This window comes from Podarcis pityusensis, assembly GCF_964106645.2.
Source record: "Podarcis pityusensis genome assembly, chromosome: 9".
Taxonomy (NCBI): Eukaryota; Metazoa; Chordata; class Lepidosauria; order Squamata; family Lacertidae; genus Podarcis; species Podarcis pityusensis.
This window is the reverse complement of record NC_138034.1, coordinates 3,077,186-3,099,331: the sequence shown is the minus strand read 5'-3', so window position 1 is coordinate 3,099,331 and position 22,146 is coordinate 3,077,186. Positions and strand designations below refer to the sequence as shown.

At 45.3% G+C, this 22,146-nt stretch overlaps 1 protein-coding gene across 2 annotated transcripts; it reads left to right on the top strand.

Moving 5' to 3' along the window:
• The first annotated feature begins 7 nt into the window (after positions 1-7).
• ZBTB49 (zinc finger and BTB domain containing 49) lies at positions 8-18,819 on the top strand. 2 transcript variants are annotated; one of them, XM_081021527.1, is made up of 8 exons: positions 8-153; positions 1,867-2,039; positions 2,715-3,817; positions 5,665-5,711; positions 8,432-8,505; positions 15,733-15,815; positions 16,462-16,623; positions 18,104-18,819. In XM_081021527.1, exons 2-8 carry the CDS (start codon positions 1,888-1,890, stop codon positions 18,757-18,759), a joined length of 2,277 nt encoding a protein of 758 aa, XP_080877653.1. In that variant the 5' UTR covers positions 8-153; positions 1,867-1,887; the 3' UTR covers positions 18,760-18,819. The 2 variants fall into 2 exon arrangements, with proteins under 2 accessions (XP_080877653.1, XP_080877652.1); XM_081021526.1 differs by having other exon boundaries at positions 74-201.
• Positions 18,820-22,146: the final 3,327 nt, after the last annotated feature.

Here is a 22,146-nt window from a genome sequence, read left to right as displayed (position 1 = left end):
TTAAAATGCTCACAAGCGATGCACAAAACAGCCGAGCCAGGCTCTGCCACCAGAGCAGCAGCAGCAGCATAAAGTCTGGAGAAATGTGACCGGGAAGTGGAAGAGTCGAGGAGAGCCGCTGTGAAGGCGCAGGAGCAGAGGCGAGGAAAACAGGTGCCTGCCCGCCTTACCTGCTGGCTGGACTTCATGCAGCCTAAACCTGCGCGTGTTTACCGGGCAGTGAGACTTGCCATGTGCCGTGAAACAAATGTTCGGCTAAGTCTGCGGAGAACTGAAGGATGAGACAACTTGCCTCCCTTCTCTAGCATCCCCCGCCCCCGCCCCTCTCCCATCACTCACAATGTACAGGCGCATTTTTAGCTGTCATTGCAAACTTTCGTTTGCCAATTTCAGTTTTTAAACATCTTGGCATCTCGGGCAGAGACCCTGTGGCCAGGGTTAGAAACTCAGGTATACAGTCATACCTTGGGTTACAGACGCTTCAGGTTGTGCGTTTTTGGGTTACGGACGCGCCAAAATCCAGAAGTACTGGAACGGGTTACTTCCGGATTTTGGCACATGCGCAGAAGCACTAAGTCGCGCTTTGCACATGCACAGAAGCGCCGTATCGCAACCCGCGTGTGCGCAGACACAGCACTGCAGGTTGCAAACATGCCTCCCGCAAGGATCACGTTCGCAACCCAAGCGTCCACTGTATAAGTTCAGTGCCAAATTGGCTCCTTAAAGCAAGGTTGCGGTTGCCAAAATGGAACGTTGCCATTTTGGGGCAAGGTTGCTCCCCCCCCCCCCCCCCGCGCTCCAATGATGGACTGAGTATCATTTATTATCAGTTAAATATCTGGGTGGTTCAGATTACAAACTTGAGCTGGGTTTAGAGTGTCGAGAACTGAAAGAAGAAAAGTCACTTGATCCAGGGACAGTCCACATGTCTATTGGCTTATTCCTGCCTCACAGGAGGAGACCTGAAGGCAGCTGCAAATGTCCACCTTCCTCCTGAAATGTTAGCCATGCGCTATACGCTAGTTGAGGTCTGCTGCCGCACACTCACTGACTTCCCTGCATGGGAAAACAGGAGACTCCTCTTTTGAAACAGTGCCTGTCATCTGCACTTCTTAGAAGCGATTGTACTTAAAATAGATACTTTAAAATTAATTGGGAATATCCTTTTAGTTGAGTAAAAGACTCTTCAGATTGTGCACCTAACCATTTGGCTGATTAAATATTGCCGCCCTTGTTGCTACTCATTGACGCAGGACTGGTTCCACAGCATGTCGCAGGCATGCTGCTCCTTCCAATTTGTGGCAGCATCCCCTTGGCCTCCCCATCTTCCAGAAGCATGGTGCACTATGCTTTGGCAATGTACTTACGTGACTTACGCTGCAATATTATTACTTCCAGGCTCACTGGGATTGTTTCTGTCCTCCCTTATTGCAACTTGCATGGATGATAGGAAGAAGGCCTGGCTCTCGAACATCTGCTCACTTCTGTTTAATTTAGTGGCACTTTATTTCCTTGTAAGTGCTGAAAATGTCACCCTTTGGTTCAGTCTCTCTGCATTGTGCCCAACGCCACGATCCCACAGGATCAATGCTGGGAAGGGAAAGGATTTGATATGGCTGTTAATCTCTCTCTAAGCATTTGCCAGAGGTATGCGCAAGTGCTCTGTTACGTTTGCATATGGACAGCATTTTGTAAAATAGGAAACCATTTAAAATTTTGGATTAAGAAATTGTTTTATAAGTAATTTAACATATGCCATTTTGCATGTAGTAAATCTATTATAAAACATTACTTCATTGACGCCAGTGCGCTGTATACACAAAACTCTGCTTCCTGAGATGCTATGTCTTTTTAATTTTATTTTAGGCAATTAAGGCATATCCTAGCATGGATGCTGTTGCGAGCCACAGCTGTCACCTTCTTCAGCAGCTACATGAGCAACGCATTCAAGGCCTTCTCTGTGACTGCATGTTGGTGGTCAAAGGTGTTTGTTTCAAAGCACATAAAAATGTGTTAGCTGCTTTCAGCCAGTACTTCAGGTATGTTAATGAAAACACTTCAGTGAAAGCAATTAACAGTGCAGTTTAGGCCACAAACTTTGGCATGTATAGAATTGTGTTCCAGAAATATATAGGAGTGTTATTTTTCTTATAAAGTAGTTGTGCTGATACACACAGGTCTAGGAAACAAGTGAAAAGTGTAGACATGGAAATTGGGGCAGACATCAATGTCTGGCACATGTGGTGTCACTGGTTAATAAACATGGAGATGTTTCACAATCCCAATGAGGCTTGTGATAGCCCCACACACTTTTGACACACTCCTCTGTGTGTGAGAACTGAGGATGGATGGATGGATTGACTGATAATTATATTGACTAGATTCTGAAAATACTTACAGCACAACAACGGTGCCAACTTAAATAAAATATGGGGGGGGCAGGTAAACCCTGCCCCACATAATCAGTCACATGATGTGGCTCACACACACCATTTGAATGGCAATGCCCACCAAATGGGGGGGGGCAGCCCCCTCAAATATTTTATTAGGGGGCAAAGACCCCCCCCCAGCCCCTAGGAGTTGGCTCCTACAGCATCCAGAATGTTTGTGTGTTGTAGCCTAAATTACTATATTATTCATATATTTTTGCTATGAGGACTGGCCGTTTTAAATACGTGTATGCATTTTAAAGAGTTGTGCTTTTTCTCTCCTAGGACCCTGTTCCAAAATTCCTCAGGTCAGAAGAATGATGTGTTGTACTTGGATATTAAAAATGTCGGTGGCATTGGCCAGATCTTGGACTACATGTATACATCTCATCTTGAACTCAATCAGGACAATGTGCGAACGTTATTGGATATTGCACAGTGTCTGCAGGTGCAGAATGTTTTGAACATGTGCCGCACCTTTTTGAAAAGCCCCACGGGTGTGGAGCAGCCCGCCGGTGTGCCTTGCAGCAGTGCCTTCTCGTTGCAAAACGCTTTGGCTGAAGATACAAATGGGGAGAGTTATGGCGCTAGTTTACTGCCTGGAGGTTCATCGACTGTGGAGCCGTGTAAAGTCCTGGATAACTATAACCCCCGTGGGCCGCAGCCTGTTTCACCTCACGTCTCATCTGGTGATGGAAACAAAGAGAAAGAGGGTTCCGTGGAGACTAATTGCACAGATCTCTCACTTAAACAGCCAAATTGTCATTACAAACTCCGTAACTTTTATAGCAAACAGTTCTACAAGCAAACCGCTTGTCCCAGCAACAAGAGATCACCAGAGCCATCTTTTGATTTCAGTCCCTCCGCAGAACAAAGCATGGCCAAAAATGCAGCTTCCTGCACTATCGGTCATTCTGAATGTGTTTTGGAATCATCTGATCACTTACCAGCAAACTTTTTGGTTCAGCCCTTAAATGAGAGCCCCGAGGATCAGGAATCGGAAGGCGCGTCTTTGCAGCCAATCAAAGAGATGAGGCTTAAAAAGGCCACACATCTTAAAAAACTGAGTTTTCTAAGGTCTCAAAAGTCCCCCGAACAATCTTCTGTGCTTAAAATTGCTGATGGAGAGTTTGCAAGGGAAAGTGAGGTGGAAAGCCAAAGTAGCACAAAAAGGGCAAATGCTGATGCTCTTGAAGGAAAAGAAGTTAAACGTCTAGTGAGTTCAGAATGCTTGGAGGAAAATGTTGAACTTGAGGCATCTCATGGAGCTTCTGAGGCAGGTGGCCAGATGCAGACTTTCCTGCCGGAGAGGCAGTATCCTTGTTCATTGTGTGGGAAAGCTTTTAAACACCCGAGCAATCTGGAGCTGCACATAAGGTCTCATACAGGTACAGTCATTGAACATTTCTAGGCTAATTATTAATTACAAAACCAAAAGGCAAATAGAATCTAGTCTTCGCAGCTGAAAGGGCACAGGACACCTGCTACTCTGGTAAGGCCAGCCCATCAAATGCGCTTTCTGTGGAAAAGCAGACTATATATTTAATCTTTGCCATATAGTTATGTATGTCCCTTATAAAAGCAATGTGATGGCTAGTCTGTGTCTGATATTTATGCTTATTAACACCTGCAAAAGAAAACTATTGCAAAGGAAAAGATAGCAGTTTGTAAAAAAAATGCTGCTTCCTATATTTTCCTTTTCCCATTCTGCCAGTGTGATCTGACTCTGTCACTTTTACAGTGAGGCTAAAATGCTTATGGAATCAGATCATCCCACCAGATGGGGGGCTGTTTTTAGGATCAGGGCGGCTTGCCTGCAAATCCCAGCTTCCCAGGGGACTTGGAAGGCTGCTGAAGATTATAGTTCTGTGCCCACTTAGTTGTAAGTCCCATTAAATGCAGTAGGAGTTACTTCTGAGTAAACATGTACTGGGTCATGTTGTAAGTCATCTCTCCTCCTGTCACACCTTACTCAAACAACAGTATTGAGCTTCCTTAGGACATACTTTCAGAAGTAAGATAGGAATACCAGCCATTACCTAAATAATGGTGAGGCACTATTTGTAAGGTACATAATATTTTAAAGATGGTATGCTCAAGCTAGGATAAGCACACAGAGAGGGCCTGTTGATTTCAAAAGAAAAGTGAAGCCTGTGCTTATTTTCTCCCCTCAAGGTGAGTGGAATTTAAAGCTGGTTAGCTTTGTGTCCGGCGCATATGAAATTGTTTAGGGCTTTCAAACAAGTAAGTAACGTTTAGTTGGTTAGAAGGTGACTGCTAAAGCAATCCAGTAGAATAATTTATCTGCATTACCCTTCTGGAAGTGGGAGCAACAAACCACGATCTTTGGCTAAGCATTACATCCAAGCCAGTGATCATAGTTTATCTGCAAACCTTGGTTGGTAAGCCAACAGCAAACCTCGGCTTCATATTCTAGTTTGCTTGGAGTGAAATAAATCACAGTCCCTGGTTCAGATATAGAATACTAAGCCAAGGATTTTGGTTTGCAAAGAAGTACCCAAAGCCATTTGCACACTCCTGGGTAACTATTAATTATGGCTTACCATGATGTGCAAATATTTTAAAAAATGCATACATTTTGCGTTGCATCATTTCTTTAAAAAAAAAAAAAAAGTAAAGTGAACCAGAAATCCCTGATTATTGTTTGGCTGAGAAAGGCCAGAATTCAGACCTGTCAGTTGATCAAAGAGTTAAAAAGCAAAATGACTACTTGGTGTATGTGGAAGGAAATGGCTGTAAAATGACTTCAAGATGCTTCCTTCATTCTAACTTATTGTGGAAGCTTGAAGCTCCTGTGCGCACACACAAAGCTCTCCTGTTCAGAGGAGATTTCCAATCGCATCTATTAAGGAGACACTATTCTGTGCTGTGTGTCAGCCTGAGGCAAACCACCTGCATTATTAAATGGGGGGATCTTCTTATTATTTTATTTTTGAATTTCACTTTTATACATGTCAATAATTTTACAAGGCATCTTAACATGCAGAAATAATTAGTACTGTTGAGCAAAAAATCAACAAGCCATTAACTGGGAAGCAACTCTAGAGCTGTTCTTCAAGCTTTGGTGAAAATTCTGTGCTCAGGCGTTTATGAATTATAGTTAAGCAAAGTAGCTAATGTAAAATATAGCTTGTTGGCAACTGTTCTGAATTTTTTTTTATATGCCAGCTTCAAACTTCTGTACAGCACAAAACATTATTGCTTCTTCTTTTAGGTGAGAAGCCATTTGAATGTAACGTTTGTGGCAAATGTTTTTCACAGGTAGGTGTTTGAGTCTGCTTTTGTTGACATGCCACCCACCAAGTCGACACTCACTCACATTGCTATATGTGTAGTCCTGTAGGAACTGTGGAGAAGAATGTTTTCCATCTCTTTAATACTTGAAAAAAATCAGTGTTTTTCTGTTTGCCATCCCCATCCTCCTTGAGCTTAATGCTGAGATGTTTTTGAGAGCATTAGTCATGCAAGATATTCAGGTCTGAAAAACATTAGGTCCATGAAATCCAGCTCCAGTTAATTTCTCAGTCCTAAATATGATCCTTTTATTATTTTTGTGTTTCAAACCCCAAAGCTCTGAGCAGAATTCAGATTGGATCATACGATTGGACTTGGGGCTCTGAGAGCTGGTACAATGATGCCACTGTCCCCTTGCTCTAGAGTTGACCCTTCCCCTATAGCAAAGGAGGTAGACAAGTCCCAGCAAGGGGCTTTTCATGCAGGTAAGAGATTGAGAAACCTCTTCTCACCCAAAACTTCAAATAAAAGCACAATAATGCTCTGGTGTAAGGGAGGAGCCAGGGAGTTTTCCCCTCTGGTGTACACACAATACATGTTGGTACCTCTTTCGGCTCAAGAAAATTGCCAGCCTCTAGTCTTTGGATTAGGGACGCAGGTGGCACTGTGGTGTAAGCCACTGAGCCTCTTGGGCTTGCCCATCGGAAGGTTGGCGGTTCAAATCCCCGCGATGGGGTGAGCTCCCGTTGTTCAGTCTCTGCTCCTGCCAACCTAGCAGTTCGAAAGCACATCAAAGTGCAAGTAGATAAATAGGTACCACTCCGGCGGGAAGGTAAACAGCGTTTCCGTGTGCTGCTCTGGTTTGCCAGAAGCGGCTTAGTCATGCTGGCCACATGAAAAACTGTCTGTGGACAAATGCCAGCTCCCTTGGCCAGTAAAGCGAGATAAGTGCCGCAACCCCAGAGTCGTTCACGACTGGACTTGACTGTCAGGGGTCCTTTACCTTTACGTCTTTGGATCATCAACCTGGTGCCTGCGGATGGCACGGTGTCTGCAAAAGCCTTCATTGGTGCCCCAGGGAAGGGGGTCCAGACTCTGAGCTTTACTTTCTAAAAAAAAAAGTCTCTAGTCCTTCTAGAAAGTAAATTCTGAAACAAAACATATAGATTAGGGTTGCCATATTTCAAAAAGTAAAAACCAGGACACCCTGAAAGTTGTTGAGGAAAGTTTTCGGGAAAGCCCCAGAATTGTTGATCTTTTTAAAGACAAACCCCAAAGTTTGCAAAAATGCAAAAAAAAAAACCAACCCAAAAAAACCCAACCACAATTTTTAGATTGATTTGCCTAAGATCCAGGACAAAGTGCCACCTTTCGGAAATTCCCCTGGACATCAATTCTGCCTTTGAAATCCCATTAATGTCTGGGAGAATCCAAATATATGGCAGCCCTAGTATAAGTACCCTTCTAAGTGATTTCTGTGAAATATACCAGCCTGGCTGCTCCTGCCTGCCAGCGTTTTTGTCCAATGACTAAAGGCAGAGCGGTGATTGATAGGCGAGTTGGTTTGACACCAGGCAGTAGGAATCCCTGGGTTCCTAAGCTGCTCTTGTTCCCCCTCCATTCATGGAAGCCGCCCAGAGTGGCTGGGGAAACCCAGCCAGATGGGCGGGGTACAGATAATAAATTATTATTATTATTATTATTATTATTATTATTATTATTATTGAACTTGTCCATTTTCCAAGCATGGGAGCCTCTGTAGTTTTCCTTCCTCCTTCCTTCCTTTCTAGCAACCACAACGAATATTTCTGTGGCTTGAGGTATGGTAGTTCCTAGGAGTTATTTCCTGCAAATACTGCAACACAAGAGGTGTGGGTGGGTGTTAAAAATAATCTTTCTCCTCCAAAAAGGCAAATGTGAAAACTTTGCACAGAAACTTAGGCATGTCTCCTGCCATGCGCGAGTTAAAGAGCAGGCACGCATTTAGAATTTACAGTGCAGTGGTACCTCGGGTTAAGCACTTAATTCGTTCTGGAGGTCCGTTCTTAACCTGAAACTGTTCTTAACTTGAAGCGCGACTTTAGCTAATGGGGCCTCCTGCTGCCGCCGCGCCGCCGGAGCACAATTTCTGTTCTCATCCTGAAGCAAAGTTCTTAACCTGAAGCACTATTTCTGGGTTAGAGGAGTCTGTAACCTGAAGCGTATGTAACCTGAAGCGTATGTAACCCAAGGTACCACTGTATACTTAACTTGAGCTACAACTGCTTACATGTCTACTCAGAAGTAAGTCTTTGTGATTAATGGGGCTTGCTCCCAGATAAAAATGGGGACAGGATGGCAGGTCTTGGCTTAGGGTTGACAATGAGGAGGGAGGGAAGACTTCTTGTGCCTTTAACAGCTGTGTGGAATATTCAACAGGTTCAGCAATTTCTTGTATGGAAACAGAATTATGGGCAAAGCATCCGCATGACTGTTCTTGTTCTGTTTTTGTGTTATGCCCCCTTGGCAGCCACTTTGTGACTGGGGAGGCCCTAGCATTCTCTCAAAATTCAACATGCGCCTGCTGGACCAAATGTTTGGCGATCCCCAGTGTAGTCTAAATAGCAGCACTGATCCTACTAGCAGAAGACTTTGTTTTTGAAGTGTCATAGTTCAGTAAAGTGCAATCCTCATTTTCAGTCGTAAACTTTTACCAATATCACCTATTTGGTTAGTTCGGCTGCTAAAAGTGTTTCTTCTCTTTGTAGGCAGGTAATCTTCAAACGCATTTACGGCGGCACTCGGGTGAAAAACCTTACATCTGTGAAATCTGTGGGAAAAGGTTTGCCTTTCATTTTTGTATTTTAAAATGTGTATTTATTTTTTGCGTTACAAGATTGTGCACGATAAATCATAAAACATGACCGAAAACAGGTCTTTAGAGGGGGGTAAAATCCTAAACATATTATTTTACAGGACAGTACATAATAATGAGGTAGTTACAGTAAACCAGTTCAATGAATTCTTCAATAAATCAACTTGGAAAATATAGAATAATAGGAATGAGCTCATGAGTTCACACTGAGCTGTTGATTTACGTTAAGTTCTAAACCATATTGCAATATATATTGCAGGTATTTCTCATCTGTATGTTGTTTTATTTGTATATCTAATAAAATTATGCCATATAGTGTAAAAATCAGATTTTTTTCCTCTCCCCTTGCGATTTTTGTAAAAACTTTTCCATTACAACTGTTTGCCAGAGTATATTCCATTCCAATGATAAAACAATAAATATTCATTAATTGTAAGGTTTTCCAGGTTCTGGCTACTACCGTTCTAGCTGCTGTTAACAGATGTGTTATTAAGTCTTTACTTCTTAATTGGTCCATATTATTCATATATATATATATATATATAATAGTCTCAGAGTTATTATTTTTTATTATTGTTTATTAAACTTGTATACCGTCCTATACCCACAGGTCTAAGGGCAGTCCAGTGGGATTGCCTGAGCTGTAACCTGAGAGATCTCTTTTAAAACTTCCATTCAAAATTGTTCTATTTGTGGACATGTGGTAAAAAGTTTTTATAACTGTGGAGTTCATAAATTACTATTATGATACAGTACAGGGATGCATTCGGGTGTCCTGTTCCCAGTCTGCCAAACTGTGCAACACTTGTCTGCCTTTAATGGCGGCTTCCTCATTGTCTTAAACCTTTTCTTTCTTTCTTTCTTTCTTTTTTTTAAATATTTTATTAAGGATTTTCTTGTTTTACAGAAGTGTAGTGCCTCGTATTTTTTTTCCCCCATGTAACATTTTTACAAATCCGTTTCATTTGTTGAGGCATTAGGGGGAGAAGAAAAAAAAAGAAAAAAGAAAAGGGGGGTGGAGAGAGGGAAGATGGGGTCGGGTGGCGGTGTTTCTATTATGCTTAATGTATGTAGAGTTTGGTGTCAGCATTGCTTGTGTTGTTCACTTGTGTTCCTTTGGTGGTGAGAGAGGTTGGGGTTGGCCTAGGGTGTGATTGTTTGCTTGTGATTGGCTGTGGTGATCTTTGTTTTCGTGTGTGAGTGAGGTGGGTGGGTGTTTTGGATCAGGTTAGCCATATTGATTTGTATGCTGTTGGTGGATTCTTGTCATTGTCCTGTTGGGCTGTGTATGTGATAAATGGGAGCCATACCGGGGTGAAGGCGTCTTCTTCTGTTTGTCCCCGTGTCAGTTTCAGTTTATTAGTTAATTTTTCTAGTAGGGCTGTTTCCCATACTATTTGGTACCATTGGTCCATGCTTTCTCCTGACAGGTCTCTCCAGTGTCTGGTTATGGTGTTTCTGGCTGCTGAGAGCAGGTGGGTTATGAGTTCTTTGTGGTGTAAATGGGCATTGTTGTCTTGGAAGATGTTTAGTAGGGCCAATTCTGGGGTGATGTCTATTACTTGCTTAGTTATTTTACATATTTCTTGTATGGCTGTTGTCCAGAATAGTTGGATTTTGGGACACTCCCACCACATGTGGAGGTATGTGCCTGTGGAGGTGCACCCTCTCCAGCATTTTGGTGAGGTTCCTGGGCGTATTAGCGCTAGTTTCCTTGGTGTTAGGTACCACCTGTAGGTGAGTTTCAGTGTGAGTTCTTTTCTTTTCGTTGATATGGATTTAAAGGGGGGTTTAGACCACATTCTGGTCCATTGAGTGGGGTTAATCTCATAGCCTATGTCATTCTCCCATTGTTTTTTGATTGCGTCTAGGGGATTTACAGGATTTTGGAGTAGTATTTTGTATATTGCGGATACCGTCCCTTTACCGTTTCCCTTTGTTGTTAGGAGGAGGTTTTCGAAGGTTGTCAGGGGCCTAGTTGCTGTTGATTTTACTGTTGGGTTGTTTAAGAGGGCATGAAGTTGGTGTTGTGTTAACCAGGGCATTTGGGTGTCTTCTAGTTTGTCTTGTATTTCTTGTGTTGACAAGGGTTTGTTATTTTTATAAAAGTCTATTAGGCGATATAAGCCTTTGGTTCGCCAGGTTTCTATCTTGAGGTTTTGTGCTGCACGGTGGAATAATGGGTGGTACGCCAGGGGGATTAGTGGGGATGGGGTTGGGGATAGTTTGCCTATTTGTGTTTTCCATGCTTTGAGCATGGTCTGTGTGTACCTGTTAAGTGTTGTGGGAATTTTCTTTAGTTTGTTTGGGAGGAGTGGGTATGTTGTGGTGCAGGTGTTTTCAATTGTGTCCCTCTCTAGGTGTACCCATTGTTTTGTCTCATCTTCTAGTATATATGGGATTATGTGGCGTATTTGGTTGGCATTGTAATATGCTTCTATGTTGGGGATTCCCCATCCTCCTTCGGAGGTGGGGAGGTGCAGGTATTTGGGGCTTATTCTTGGTTTTTTATGTGAGAAGATGAAAGAGTGTAGTTTTCTCTGCCAACTGCGAAGTTGGGTTGAGGGGATCCAGATTGGGAGGGTTTGGAATAGGTAGGTTAGTTTTGGGAGTGTGATCATTTTGATCATGGCTATTTTGTCTGAGAGAGTGAAGTTCATGTTATTCCATCTCTTTAGGTCTTTGTTAATTTGTCGCCACAGGGGCTTGTAGTTGTGGAGGTACAATTTATTGAGGTTTCTGGTTATTTGTACCCCTAGGTATCTGAACTTGGTGTGGCAAAGTTTTATTTTGGTGACCTTCGTGAGTTCTTTTTGGGTGTGAGGAGGGGTGTTGAAGCACATAGCTTCTGACTTTGTAAAATTTACCTGTAGGCCCGACACCATTGCAAATGTGTTGAGTTCTCTGATTAGGGAGGTTGCTGTGCTTATGGGGTCTGGTGTTGTGACCATTAGGTCATCTGCAAAGAGCCCTAATTTATAGGTTCTGCCTTTTATTTCAACTCCCTTGATGTCTGTGGCTGCTCGGATGCGGATTGCTAGGGGTTCCAGAGCCAGGATAAATAAGAAGGGAGACAGTGGGCATCCTTGTTTCGTGCCTCTTTGGATAGCTATAGTGTTAGAATCCATATTGTTAGTTCTGCATTTTGCTGAGGCTTGGGAGTATATTTGTTTGAGGATTTGAAGGAAGTTGGGGCCAAATTTCATGTTAGTTAGTACTGCTAATATGTATTTCCACTCCAAGCAATCAAAGGCTTTGAGGATGTCTAGGGACATAATTGTCAATGGGAGTTTGGTTGCCTTGCTGTGTTCGATCAGGTTCAGTAGTTTCCTGATGGGGTCTGTTATATTGCGGCCAGGGACAAAGCCAGTCTGGTCTGGGGCTATTAACTTGTGTAGGAAGATTTTTAGGCGGTTGGCCAAGATTGATGTGAATATCTTGTAGTCTTGGTTTATTAATGAGATTGGGCGGTATGATTCTACTTTGAGGCTGTCTTTTAGTGGTTTTGGGATGGAGACTATTTTGGAGTGGGTCCAGGTTTTGGGGATGGGGCCCCCTTTTATGATGTCGTTGAATAGGCGGGTCATGTAGGGCATCAAGGGTTCTTTGAATTTCTTATAGAATTCTGCTGTGAAGCCGTCTGGGCCTGGGGCTTTGTGTGGTTTCAGGTTTTTGAGGACCGCATCTATTTCCTCTGGGGTGATAGGGCTGTCCATGAATTCCTGTTCCTCATTAGTTAGGGTAGGCATGGTCAGTCCTGCTAGAAATGTTCTGATTTCCTTCTCTGGTGGGTTATGGGAGGTGTATAGGTTGGAGTAGAATTCTGCAAATTCTGAGGTTATTTCTTCGGGGGAGAATGTTATGTTGCCGTCTTTTTTGGTGATGCAGTGTATTCTTGTTTTGAGTGCTTTTTTCCTACATCTATTTGCTAGTAATCTGGAGTTTTTCCCTCCATATTCGTAGAAACGTTGTTTAGAGTATAGAATGTTGATCATTGTTTTGTTAATTTCTAGGGAGTCTAGTTCTCTCCTTTTTTGTTCTATAAGTTTGAGGAGTTTTTTAGATCCTGTTTGTTTGTAGCGTGATGAGAGGGCTGTGATGTCTTGTTCTATTTTGCTAATTTTTGAGGAGGTTTGTTTTTTAAGGAATGTTTTCTCTTTTATGCAAGCTCCTCTGGTGACCGCTTTCATAGGAGGGGGGTTGTTATATTGTTTACATCGTTTTCTTTGAAGTAATTTTGGAGGGTTTTTGTGAGACTCTCTCTAATTTGTTTGTTTGTAGTTAGGATGGGACTGAAGGACCATGATGGGGTGGTTTGTGTTCCTTCTCCTATTTTAACAATGACTTCTACTGGGGCGTGGTCTGTGATTTTAATGTTACCTATGTTTGTTGATTCTACTGAGGGGATCAGACCCTGTGTGAGTAGAATGCTGTCCAGTCTGGACACTGTATCATGGCGTCCCGATTGGAATGTATGGCTGATGTCTCCCGGGTTTTGCTCACCCCAAATGTCGTAGAGACCCCTGTTTTTTAGCATTTTTAGTAACTTGTAAGAGTTCCTGGTTGTTGGGGGTTTCCTTCGGAGGAAGGTTGCCCATGGGGTTGTGGGGTGGATATCTTTCAGCGATATACCTTTCATATTTAGATTGAGGTCCCCTCCTAGGATTGCTTCCCCTTCGGAGAAGGAGAGGAATTTGTTTAGTGTCTTCTGGAAGAATTCTAATTGTTTCGTGTTTGGGGCATATATGGAGCCAATTGTCAGTTTGATTTTGCCATCTAGTGTCCCTTTAGCGAAAATGAATCTGCCTTTTTTGTCCTTGAGGACTGTTGTGGCAGTGAAGTTCAGGTCTCTACTGAGTATTATGGCTACACCACGAGCTTTCCCTGAGCCTTGTGCGACCCACTGTTGACTGAAGCGGGGGTCGCTCAGGAGTTTGCTGCCTTTGGGTGGGTTGTGTATTTCTTGTAGGAAGGTGATGTGTGGTTTCATGGTGTTTATGTATGAGGTGATGCGTTTTCTTTTGATGGGGTTTCCCAGCCCCCTCACGTTTAATGTAATTGCTTTTAGGTTAGCCATCTTGCTTATCTATTATGTGGGGCAATTCCCTGCCAACCCATTCGGGTTGTCTTGTGTCTCTCTCTTCGTGTTGTTTAAAAAAGTGGGGTTGCGCTGACCTAGGGTGTGGTGGGTGGGGGGCTAGTGGGATTAGAGTAAGATTTGGGTTAAAGAGTAGGGGGTAAGTTGTAGAGAGTTTCCTATATGTAGTCATATAGGTGTTTGTTTGGGGTATTTTAGGCCATCTGGCATTTAGCCAGTTGGTCCTAGGTCTCAGCTGGTGTGGAAGGCCGTGTTCAAGGACAGGCCATCCCCCCTGTTGTTTGCGATAGGGGGTGATCAGCGAGACAGTGTGAAGTGACTTTGTAACTTCGCTGTCAGGTATAAGGTCCATAAGCAATGTTGCCAATGTTATGAGCAACATTGTTGGTGTGTTGGGGTGGGGATGTGGGTGCTGGTACGCTCTGGTGCCACCATAGTGCTGGTTGGGTATCAGATTTTAGCCTGATTGTGGGTTGTGTTATTAAGGTTGGGGGAGTTGTTTTTCCCTAGTATGGAGTATGGGGGTGTTGAAGGTGTGGGTGATGGGGAATGTGGTTGAGGTCGTCTGGACTGGTGTTGGGTTGGGGATTCCTGTGGGGGTGCGGGGCTGGGGGGGATGTTGATGGTGTTAACTAAATCTATGTTTTGGGGGGGGGAGAGAGGGGAAAGGGGGGGTCTTAAACCTTTTCAAATGGATGTGGTGGTTTCAAACCACAATTGCAAAACAGGGGTGAATTGTGGTTGTTGATCCTGGTTTGGGAGGATCTGCTCAGAATGCAGTTTTCTAGTCACAGAAATGGGTTTGAGGACATCAGGCGGTCTTTTGTTGAGGTCGGAGTGGGAGTTGAGAAAAAGTAGTTCTTGAGCTCCTTGGCGGTTTTGTTTCCTCCAAACACTTTGGGAATGTGATGTCTGAATGCAGCCACTGTTACATTACTGCAGTAACTGCTCTAGAATTTGTTGAACCTAAATATATACCTGGAGGTTGGGGGGTCTGCATCTCCTTTTCTTCTTTTTCATTTTTAACAATACAGTCATACCTCAGGTTGAATGTGCTTCGGGATGAGCGCGTTCGAGTTGTGCTCCACGGCAACCCGGAAGTAACTGAGCGTGTTACTTCCGGGTTTCGCCGCTTGCACATGCGCAGACGCTCAAAATGATCTCATGCGCAGAAGCAGCGAAAAGCGATGCATGCGAACGCAGATGTGCCGTCACTAGTTACGTTTGCTTCTAGATGCGAACGGGGCTCCGGAACAGATCCCGTTTGCATCTAGAGGTACCACTGTACCGTTAAAAACCTACAGTATTGTTATTGCTTCATTCCGTTTATCAAGACTGTATGTCAACTTCTGAGTGAGTGCAGCCTAAATAATTGGCTAGAGAAATAGCAGTCCACAGTAGCACTGTTTTAACATTTATATCTGCAGGAGATTTCTGGCAGCATCTGACATGAGATGGTGCTTTATATTTCACAACTGCATCTGTCCAGCACTTTTAGCTTTGACTATAATCGAGGGCTGAGCGTAGCAGCTTCCACTGTGACACATAGCTCCAATTCGGTCAGCTTCCAGCGAGACAAACCACTGGTGTGCTCACAGCACTGCAGGAATGTGATTGTTTGAGCCATCATCTCCTGGTGGGAATTGCAGGCGTGGCCCTTTCCATTCGTGGCATCATGAGGGCCAGAAAAGGACAGACCATGTGGAGGTGCTAAATCGATGCTGCTCTGCAATTCCTCCTAGGAAGCCTGACATACTTGTGCAGATGATTGTATCAACACTTTCAGTTTTAGCATAAGCAGCACAGCTGTGAAAAGGCGTACAGTGGTACCTCGGGTTAAGAACTTAATTCATTCTGGAGGTCCGTTCTTAACCTGAAACTGTTCTTAACCTGAAGCACCACTTTAGCTAATGGGGCCTCCTGCTGCTGCAGCACCACCGGAGCACAATTTCTGTTCTCATCCTGAAGCAAAGTTCTTAACCTGAAGTACTATTTGTGGGTTAGCAGAGTCTGTAACCTGAAGTGTCTGTAACCTGTGGTACCACCGTATAAGGTTTATAACCAAACTGAAGGGACCTTTTAAATTCCTGTTCCAGGTTTGCTGCATCCGGAGATGTCCAACGCCACATCATTATTCACACTGGAGAAAAGCCACACTTGTGTGATATTTGTGGTCGAGGTGAGTTGGAGCATATCCTCCAGATGTAATCGTTGGGGATGGGCCACAGCTCAACAGCGGAACATCTGCTTTGCATGCAGATTGTGCCTGATTCAGTTACTGGCTTTTCCAGGTGGGTGCTGGGAAAGTTTCCTCCCTGGAGCCTGGAGAGCCACTTCTAACCTGTGTAGATAAGGCATGAGCTAGATGGAACAATGGTCTGTCTCAGTGCAAGGCGGCTTCCAGTGTTCCTGGTCTGTGGATAGACCTCATTCACAAGCCCTCTAGAGGCAACCACTGATCAGCGTACATCAGAATGATGTGCCATCACGCATGCAGCGCCAAACCTAGAAGTGACTCAGAAATGTCATTAACATGTCACTAAAAGGGCAGAACGGGGCAGGGTGCACAGAGGCCCGCCCAGATGTGGCATAGGTTCCCCTACTTGGTGTGTCTCTCCTCAGCCCAAGCAAACCCCACCCATAACTTGAATCATGGTCCTGCTAACCTGCAGCAGTTGGCAATCTTGTGCCATGACTAGTAGGAGCAGACCTGTCAGTCCAAGGGGCTGGTGACATCCCATATGTCCCAGAGTTGCATCGGCGTAATGGAGCGCTTTTGTGGCTTGCACCCTGTGAGCAACTGTCCTGTGTCTCTGTCCTTCTAGGATTTAGTAACTTCAGCAATTTAAAGGAACACAAGAAGAACCATAGAGTCGAGAAGGTGTTCACCTGCGATGAGTGTGGAAAATCATTTAACATGCCCAGAAAGTTAGTAAAGCACAGGATCAGGCACACTGGAGAGAAACCGTACAGCTGCTCTGCTTGTGGTAAGTCTGTGCTTCAATTTATATATAGGAATATCATTTATTTGTGTAGCCAAAAGATAAAATGCATAAAACAGAGTAAAATACATTACACAGTTAAAATAATCAGTAAACCAAGCATTCTGTCCGATAAGAGCTTGCTCCCCTGAAAAATGTAATTTATCACCCCCACAAATCGCCACTCTAAAGATAAAACAAGCCACTTTTTCAAAAGTGTAGCGGGACATGCTCAGTTTGGAAAAAATATAATAAATGGTTGTAAGTGCTTCTTTCTTGCTCTTGTGGGTTTTCTGAGCACAGAAATAATGATGACTGAATTCAGCAGTTCCCCTCCCCGGATTCATAAGACTTTGCTTTGGCAATGTTTTGTTCCCGTGGAATTTCCCACCTATAATGATAGCCTCTTTGGCTTAAACAATAAAAATGATTCCATCCGCAATAGGGCTGCATGCAAGCTTAGCTGCCTTCTGGCGCAAGGCCTTCTGCATTAAAAGACAGGTGAGTTTTAGTATTGTACAACAGAGGACTCCAACCAAACTGGTTATTGGAAACTCATTGTGCAACAGACGGTGCACTCTGTTGTGCAACAAAGCTACCAGTAGCTTGCTTATGCATTCTCTTGTGCAACAGCATTCTGCACAGAACATTTCACCAGCGGAATAAATTTACCGCATTCACTATACAGTAGCTATTGCCATTTAACCAATACAGTAGCTATTGGTTAGAGTGATTGCTCAGAACGATGACTCTCCTTAGCAGACATGCATCTACAGGCCATTGAACTCTGGAATGATCCTAGAAGTTTAGGAGCACAAATGCCTGGAGCACAAATATCAAGGAAAAGGATAGGATACATGTCTGCGGTTGCAACAGTGATGGTAGGGTCAGTTAGAACCCACACACCAGTACTGCAGGTGTTACGCACTTTCAAGCGGGAAGTATTATTGATCCTGGTGAACTCTTCACATCTGTATTGTTATACTGAGGAAGGAAGGTTTTAAGCATGTATTTTGTATTCTTATTTTGTATTTTTCAGTTGTGAACCACCCTGGGGTCTTCAGATAAAGGGTAGTATACAAATTTTAATAATAATAATAATAATAATAATAATAAATTAAAAAAGATTCCTGAGTGACTTTAACTTAATGCTGTGTTGAATACATCCCACAGTTATCTAATAGTAATTTCTGTTATTGAAAGATATACGATACATTATTTCAACTAAGGAATAATACATGGGCAAAATAATTAAATGCTCCACCGCGTGTAAAATTGATGGACAGCACAGCCTTAATAAAAAAGCAGGTTCCTATAACCTATTGCATATGCCATCAATTGGACACATTTAACAGCACATGGGACCCAGGTAACAGCAAACTCCAAGAAATACTAGACACGCTAATTATTCATTTGTAGCACATACACAAGACAACTGATACCTGTTGGGAGATACCATTTCCAAATAACCTTTCTTGTTTTACAGGAAAATGCTTTGTGGGGTCTGGCGACTTACGGCGACACATCCGGACTCACACCGGGGAAAAGCCTTATAACTGTGAGACCTGCAATAAAGGCTTCAGTCGCTCTGCCGTCTTGCGTCGGCACAAAAAAATCCATTGCAAAGTTGGCAACAGTGGTCCAAATACACTGGATGACTTTTCCCAGACAGTAGAAATATCTGAACTTGAGAAGCCCCAGAGCTCAGACTCATTTGCCCAAGAAATATCCGTAACTTTATTGCCAGTGTCAGTGAAGTTTCCCATCCACCCAAACGGAAATTCGGCCACTGAATTTGACAGCCCTGGGGCAACATTCCGCAAGGCACGACCCACCGCGCAACAGAATGAGTGTGCAAACCAACAGAAATTGAGCTTGGAGCCTGTTAAACTCTGCAAATCTCAGCAAAGACCTAATCGGACATGCTATTATAAAGGCGTGGATTTACCCCCTGAGGAGGAACCTCTGCAATCTGAAGGCAATTCCATGACTCAGACTTCCATGACTACACTGGGCAGCGGTTGCAGCAGTCGTGCGTCTTCTGCTGAATACAGAAACAGTGAAGGACCATTTTTCTCCAGTGTGACCCTCTGGGGTTTGGCCATGAAGACGCTACAGAATGAAAGTGACCTGGGCCAGTGACAAGTTCGCCTTATGGTTTGTCGTCTTAATAAATGAATAAAAACAAACATTTGTACCGTGCACTGAACTATTCAAAGTGCTTCCTGTACAGTGCTTTATAATCCTCACAACAGCCATATAATATAAGGTCAATCCCATTAACCTCCTTGGAGTTCCTTCATGGAGTTGACCTGGGACAGCTCAGTCCATAGAGCAGGGGTCAGCAATCTTTTTCAGCAGGGGGCCGGTCCACTGTCCCTCAGACCTTGTGGGGGGCCGGACAGCATGGGGGGGAATGATGCAAGAGCACCACGAGACCCGGTGGCTGCTTACCTGTGTCTTGTGAGCAGCAGGGGCTGGCGGCAGCGGAAGCAGAGGGACGATGATCGGCGCGCGAAAGGGCTCTGGAGAGGGGCTGCTTAAAATGGCGCCTGCTTGAGCGCTGCTGCTGCTGCTGCTGGCACCGACAAAGCCCAGCCCCCTTCCTCCTCTAGGCAGGGCAGGGAGAAGCCAGGAGGAGGGAGGGAGGAGGTGCTGCCGCCGCCGTGTGAGGGAGAGGGAAAGAACGCGCACGCTGGCGATCCACGCGGCAATTCCCGGACCGTCCGCAGGCCAGATCCAGAAGGCAATTAGTTTGCCTTCCTATGCCGTAGAACATGAGACTCTTAAATCTCAGGGTTGTGGGTTCGATCTCTGCGTTGGGCAAAAAGATCCCTTAATTGCAGGGAGTTAGACTATATGACCCTCAGGTTCCCTTCCAACTCTACAATTCTATAAACTATCTATAAACTAAAGAGTCTGAAGTTCGACAAGTGCTGCTGAAGTGTAATTGTACCTTCAGCAGAGACTGGCAACCATGCTCATTTTGGTCACTGAAAAATATTTATAATACCTAGATCTGCCTCAGTTACTACCAAGCCTTCCATGTGGCTGTGGGGATGTGATCATTGTGGGTTCCCACATGGGCATAAACTAGGAAGGGCAGCCTCTCAGTGGCTGAAGACGTCACATGGCAAGCTTTTAAATAGGAAAAGTGGTTACGGGTTGTCTGAGTAAGCAGCCAAAATATTTCTTCAGCCATTTTCTTTTCTTTTCCAGGATACTATTGATTTTCTATTCTGCTTCTCAAGAAACATGAGGCAAAATAGATTTCCCTTCACTAAGCCAGATTTTTTTTTTTTAAATCACACTAGTATTGTTGATTATCACAGTGTTACTGGCACAGTACTGATAGATCCATTTCATTAGCTAACCTGCTGATGAAACACAACTAGCCTTGCAGGTGTCCTTTGCAGTGTTTCAATTTCTACCATGAGATGTGCTGGGTCTTGTGTGCCATAAAAAACAGTGCCATCTTCTTTCCAAGCCCATTTCTGCCTCCGGTTACCATCCATGGGAACCTGCCACGGTTAGAACTTACGCCTCAGCCAGCAGTGCTCTTCTGATCAAGTCCAACATTGTGTTCCCACTGTGGTGAGCTGGATGCTCACAAGAAGCCCAAACGCAAGATATCAATGTGTGTGAGGTCTCTACATGCCCTGGGCCCACTGTTATTCAACATCTTTATAAATGCCTTGGATGAAGGAATTGAGGGGATGCTCATCCAATTTGCAGGTGACACCAAACAGGGATGGGTAGCTGGTGCCGCAGAAGACAGAATTGGGATTCAATATGACCATAACGATTGGAGAACTGGGCCCAAACTTAACAAAAAGAATTTCCATAGAGAAATGTAAGGTTCTATACTTAACACTTAGGCAGGAAGAATCAGAGGCACAAATATAAGACTGGGAACACCTGGCTTGCCAGTAGTATATATGAAAAGGATCTAGGGGTCTTTGTAGACCACAAGCTGAACACGAGTCAACAGTGGGATGCAGCAGCAAAAAAGAAGAAGACCCTGTTCTAGGCTGCATCAGCACAAGTATAGTCTCCAGATCCAGGTCCTGCCCTTGGTCAGACCACACCTGGAGCCCGGGGTCCAGTTCTGGGCACCACAGTCTAAGAAGGATGTTGACAAGCTGGAACATGTGCAGAGGAGGGCAACCAAGAGGATCAAGGGTCTGGAAACCAAGGCTTACCAGGAGCCTTGAAGGAGCTGGGTATGTTTAGCCTGGAAAAGAGACTGAGAGGAGATAAGACAGCCATCTTCAAATATCTCAAGGGCTGTCACATGGAAGAGGGAGCAAGCTTGTTTTCTCCTGTTGCACCGGGGGATAGAGCCTGAGCCAATGGCTTCAAGTTGCAATGAAGGTGATTCCAACTAAACACCCTGAAGAACTTTATGGTGGCAGGAGCTGTTGGATGGTGGAACAGGCTCCCTCCAGAGTTGTTGGGCCCTCCTTCCTTGGAGGTTTTTAGGCAGAGGTTGGATGCCCATCTGTCATGGATGCTTGAGTTGAGATTCCTGCATTGCAGGGGTTGGACTACATGACCCTTTAGTACCTTCCAACTACATGTTTCCAGGATTCCGAGGGCTCTTCCCAGTCTTATGGTGCCCTGTTGCCAGTTCCAAAGCTAGCAGCTAGCTTAACATGTCGTGGTCTGCAGCTGACTCCCCGCCCCCGTCTTGGCATTAAAAGGACAACGGCCCAAGTGGAGGAGGAAGAGGCGAAGCGCCCCACCAGCCTCGTGCGGGGCTTTGTCCCACTTTGGGGCTGCAGGCAAATCGCCCCCCTTCTCTGCACTCGATGTCTCGGGGCCCGGGGGGGGGGGGCGCGCAGCCCTCGCCCTCGCCGCTCCGGGCTGCAAGCGACACGCAGCTGGCAGGCGGCGCCGCCGGATAGCGGAGGGAGGACGAGGCTGGAGCCCGGCCAGGGGTCGGGAGGGTCGGCCCCGCACAGCCCCTTCCGCCGGGCAGGCGGCTTCCCGCTTCCCTTTGTTTGGCTGCGGCGCTTGTTTTCTCCCGGGGGAGCCTGAGGGTCCCCTCCTTTTTGACAGGGTGGGGGGTTTCCAGGAGACATTTCCGCAGTAATGAGCCTCCCACCCCACCCCGCGGTTGCTACAAGAAATAAACCCGAGTGAGAGAAAAACCAGCGCAAGCGAGACCCCCCCCCCGCCCGCCCGCCCGCCGGCCTCGCCCGCTCCGCGGTTGCCTCGCCCAAGCTTCCCTCTGCCCATCCCGCAGCCTGCCAAAGCCTCCGTCCGACGGAGCCCCCGGGCCGCGCGCGTCCGCCTCTGCCCGCCCGCCCGCTGCCTCCCTCCCTCCCTCCGTCTGCCGCAGCCCGAGCGCGCGGGGCGTGGGTCGCCCGGGGCTCCTTCGCGCCTCCTTCTGGGGCTCGGGGGGGGGGAGGGAGGCGGCGACGCGCGGGCTGCGTCACGCCGGAGGCGCTGCTGCTGCTGCTGCTGCTGCGGGAGGAGGAGGAGGAAGGAGCCGCTCGCCGCGCGCCCGTTAACCCGGCGCCGCTC

Excerpts from the sequence above, each read along its gene's own strand:
- ZBTB49 (XM_081021526.1), top strand. Across the intron at positions 8,506-15,732 it reads TGTGAAATCTGTGGGAAAAG|GTTTGCTGCATCCGGAGATG; the intron begins GTTTGCCTTTCA and ends TTCCTGTTCCAG. Across the intron at positions 15,816-16,461 it reads GTGTGATATTTGTGGTCGAG|GATTTAGTAACTTCAGCAAT; the intron begins GTGAGTTGGAGC and ends CTGTCCTTCTAG.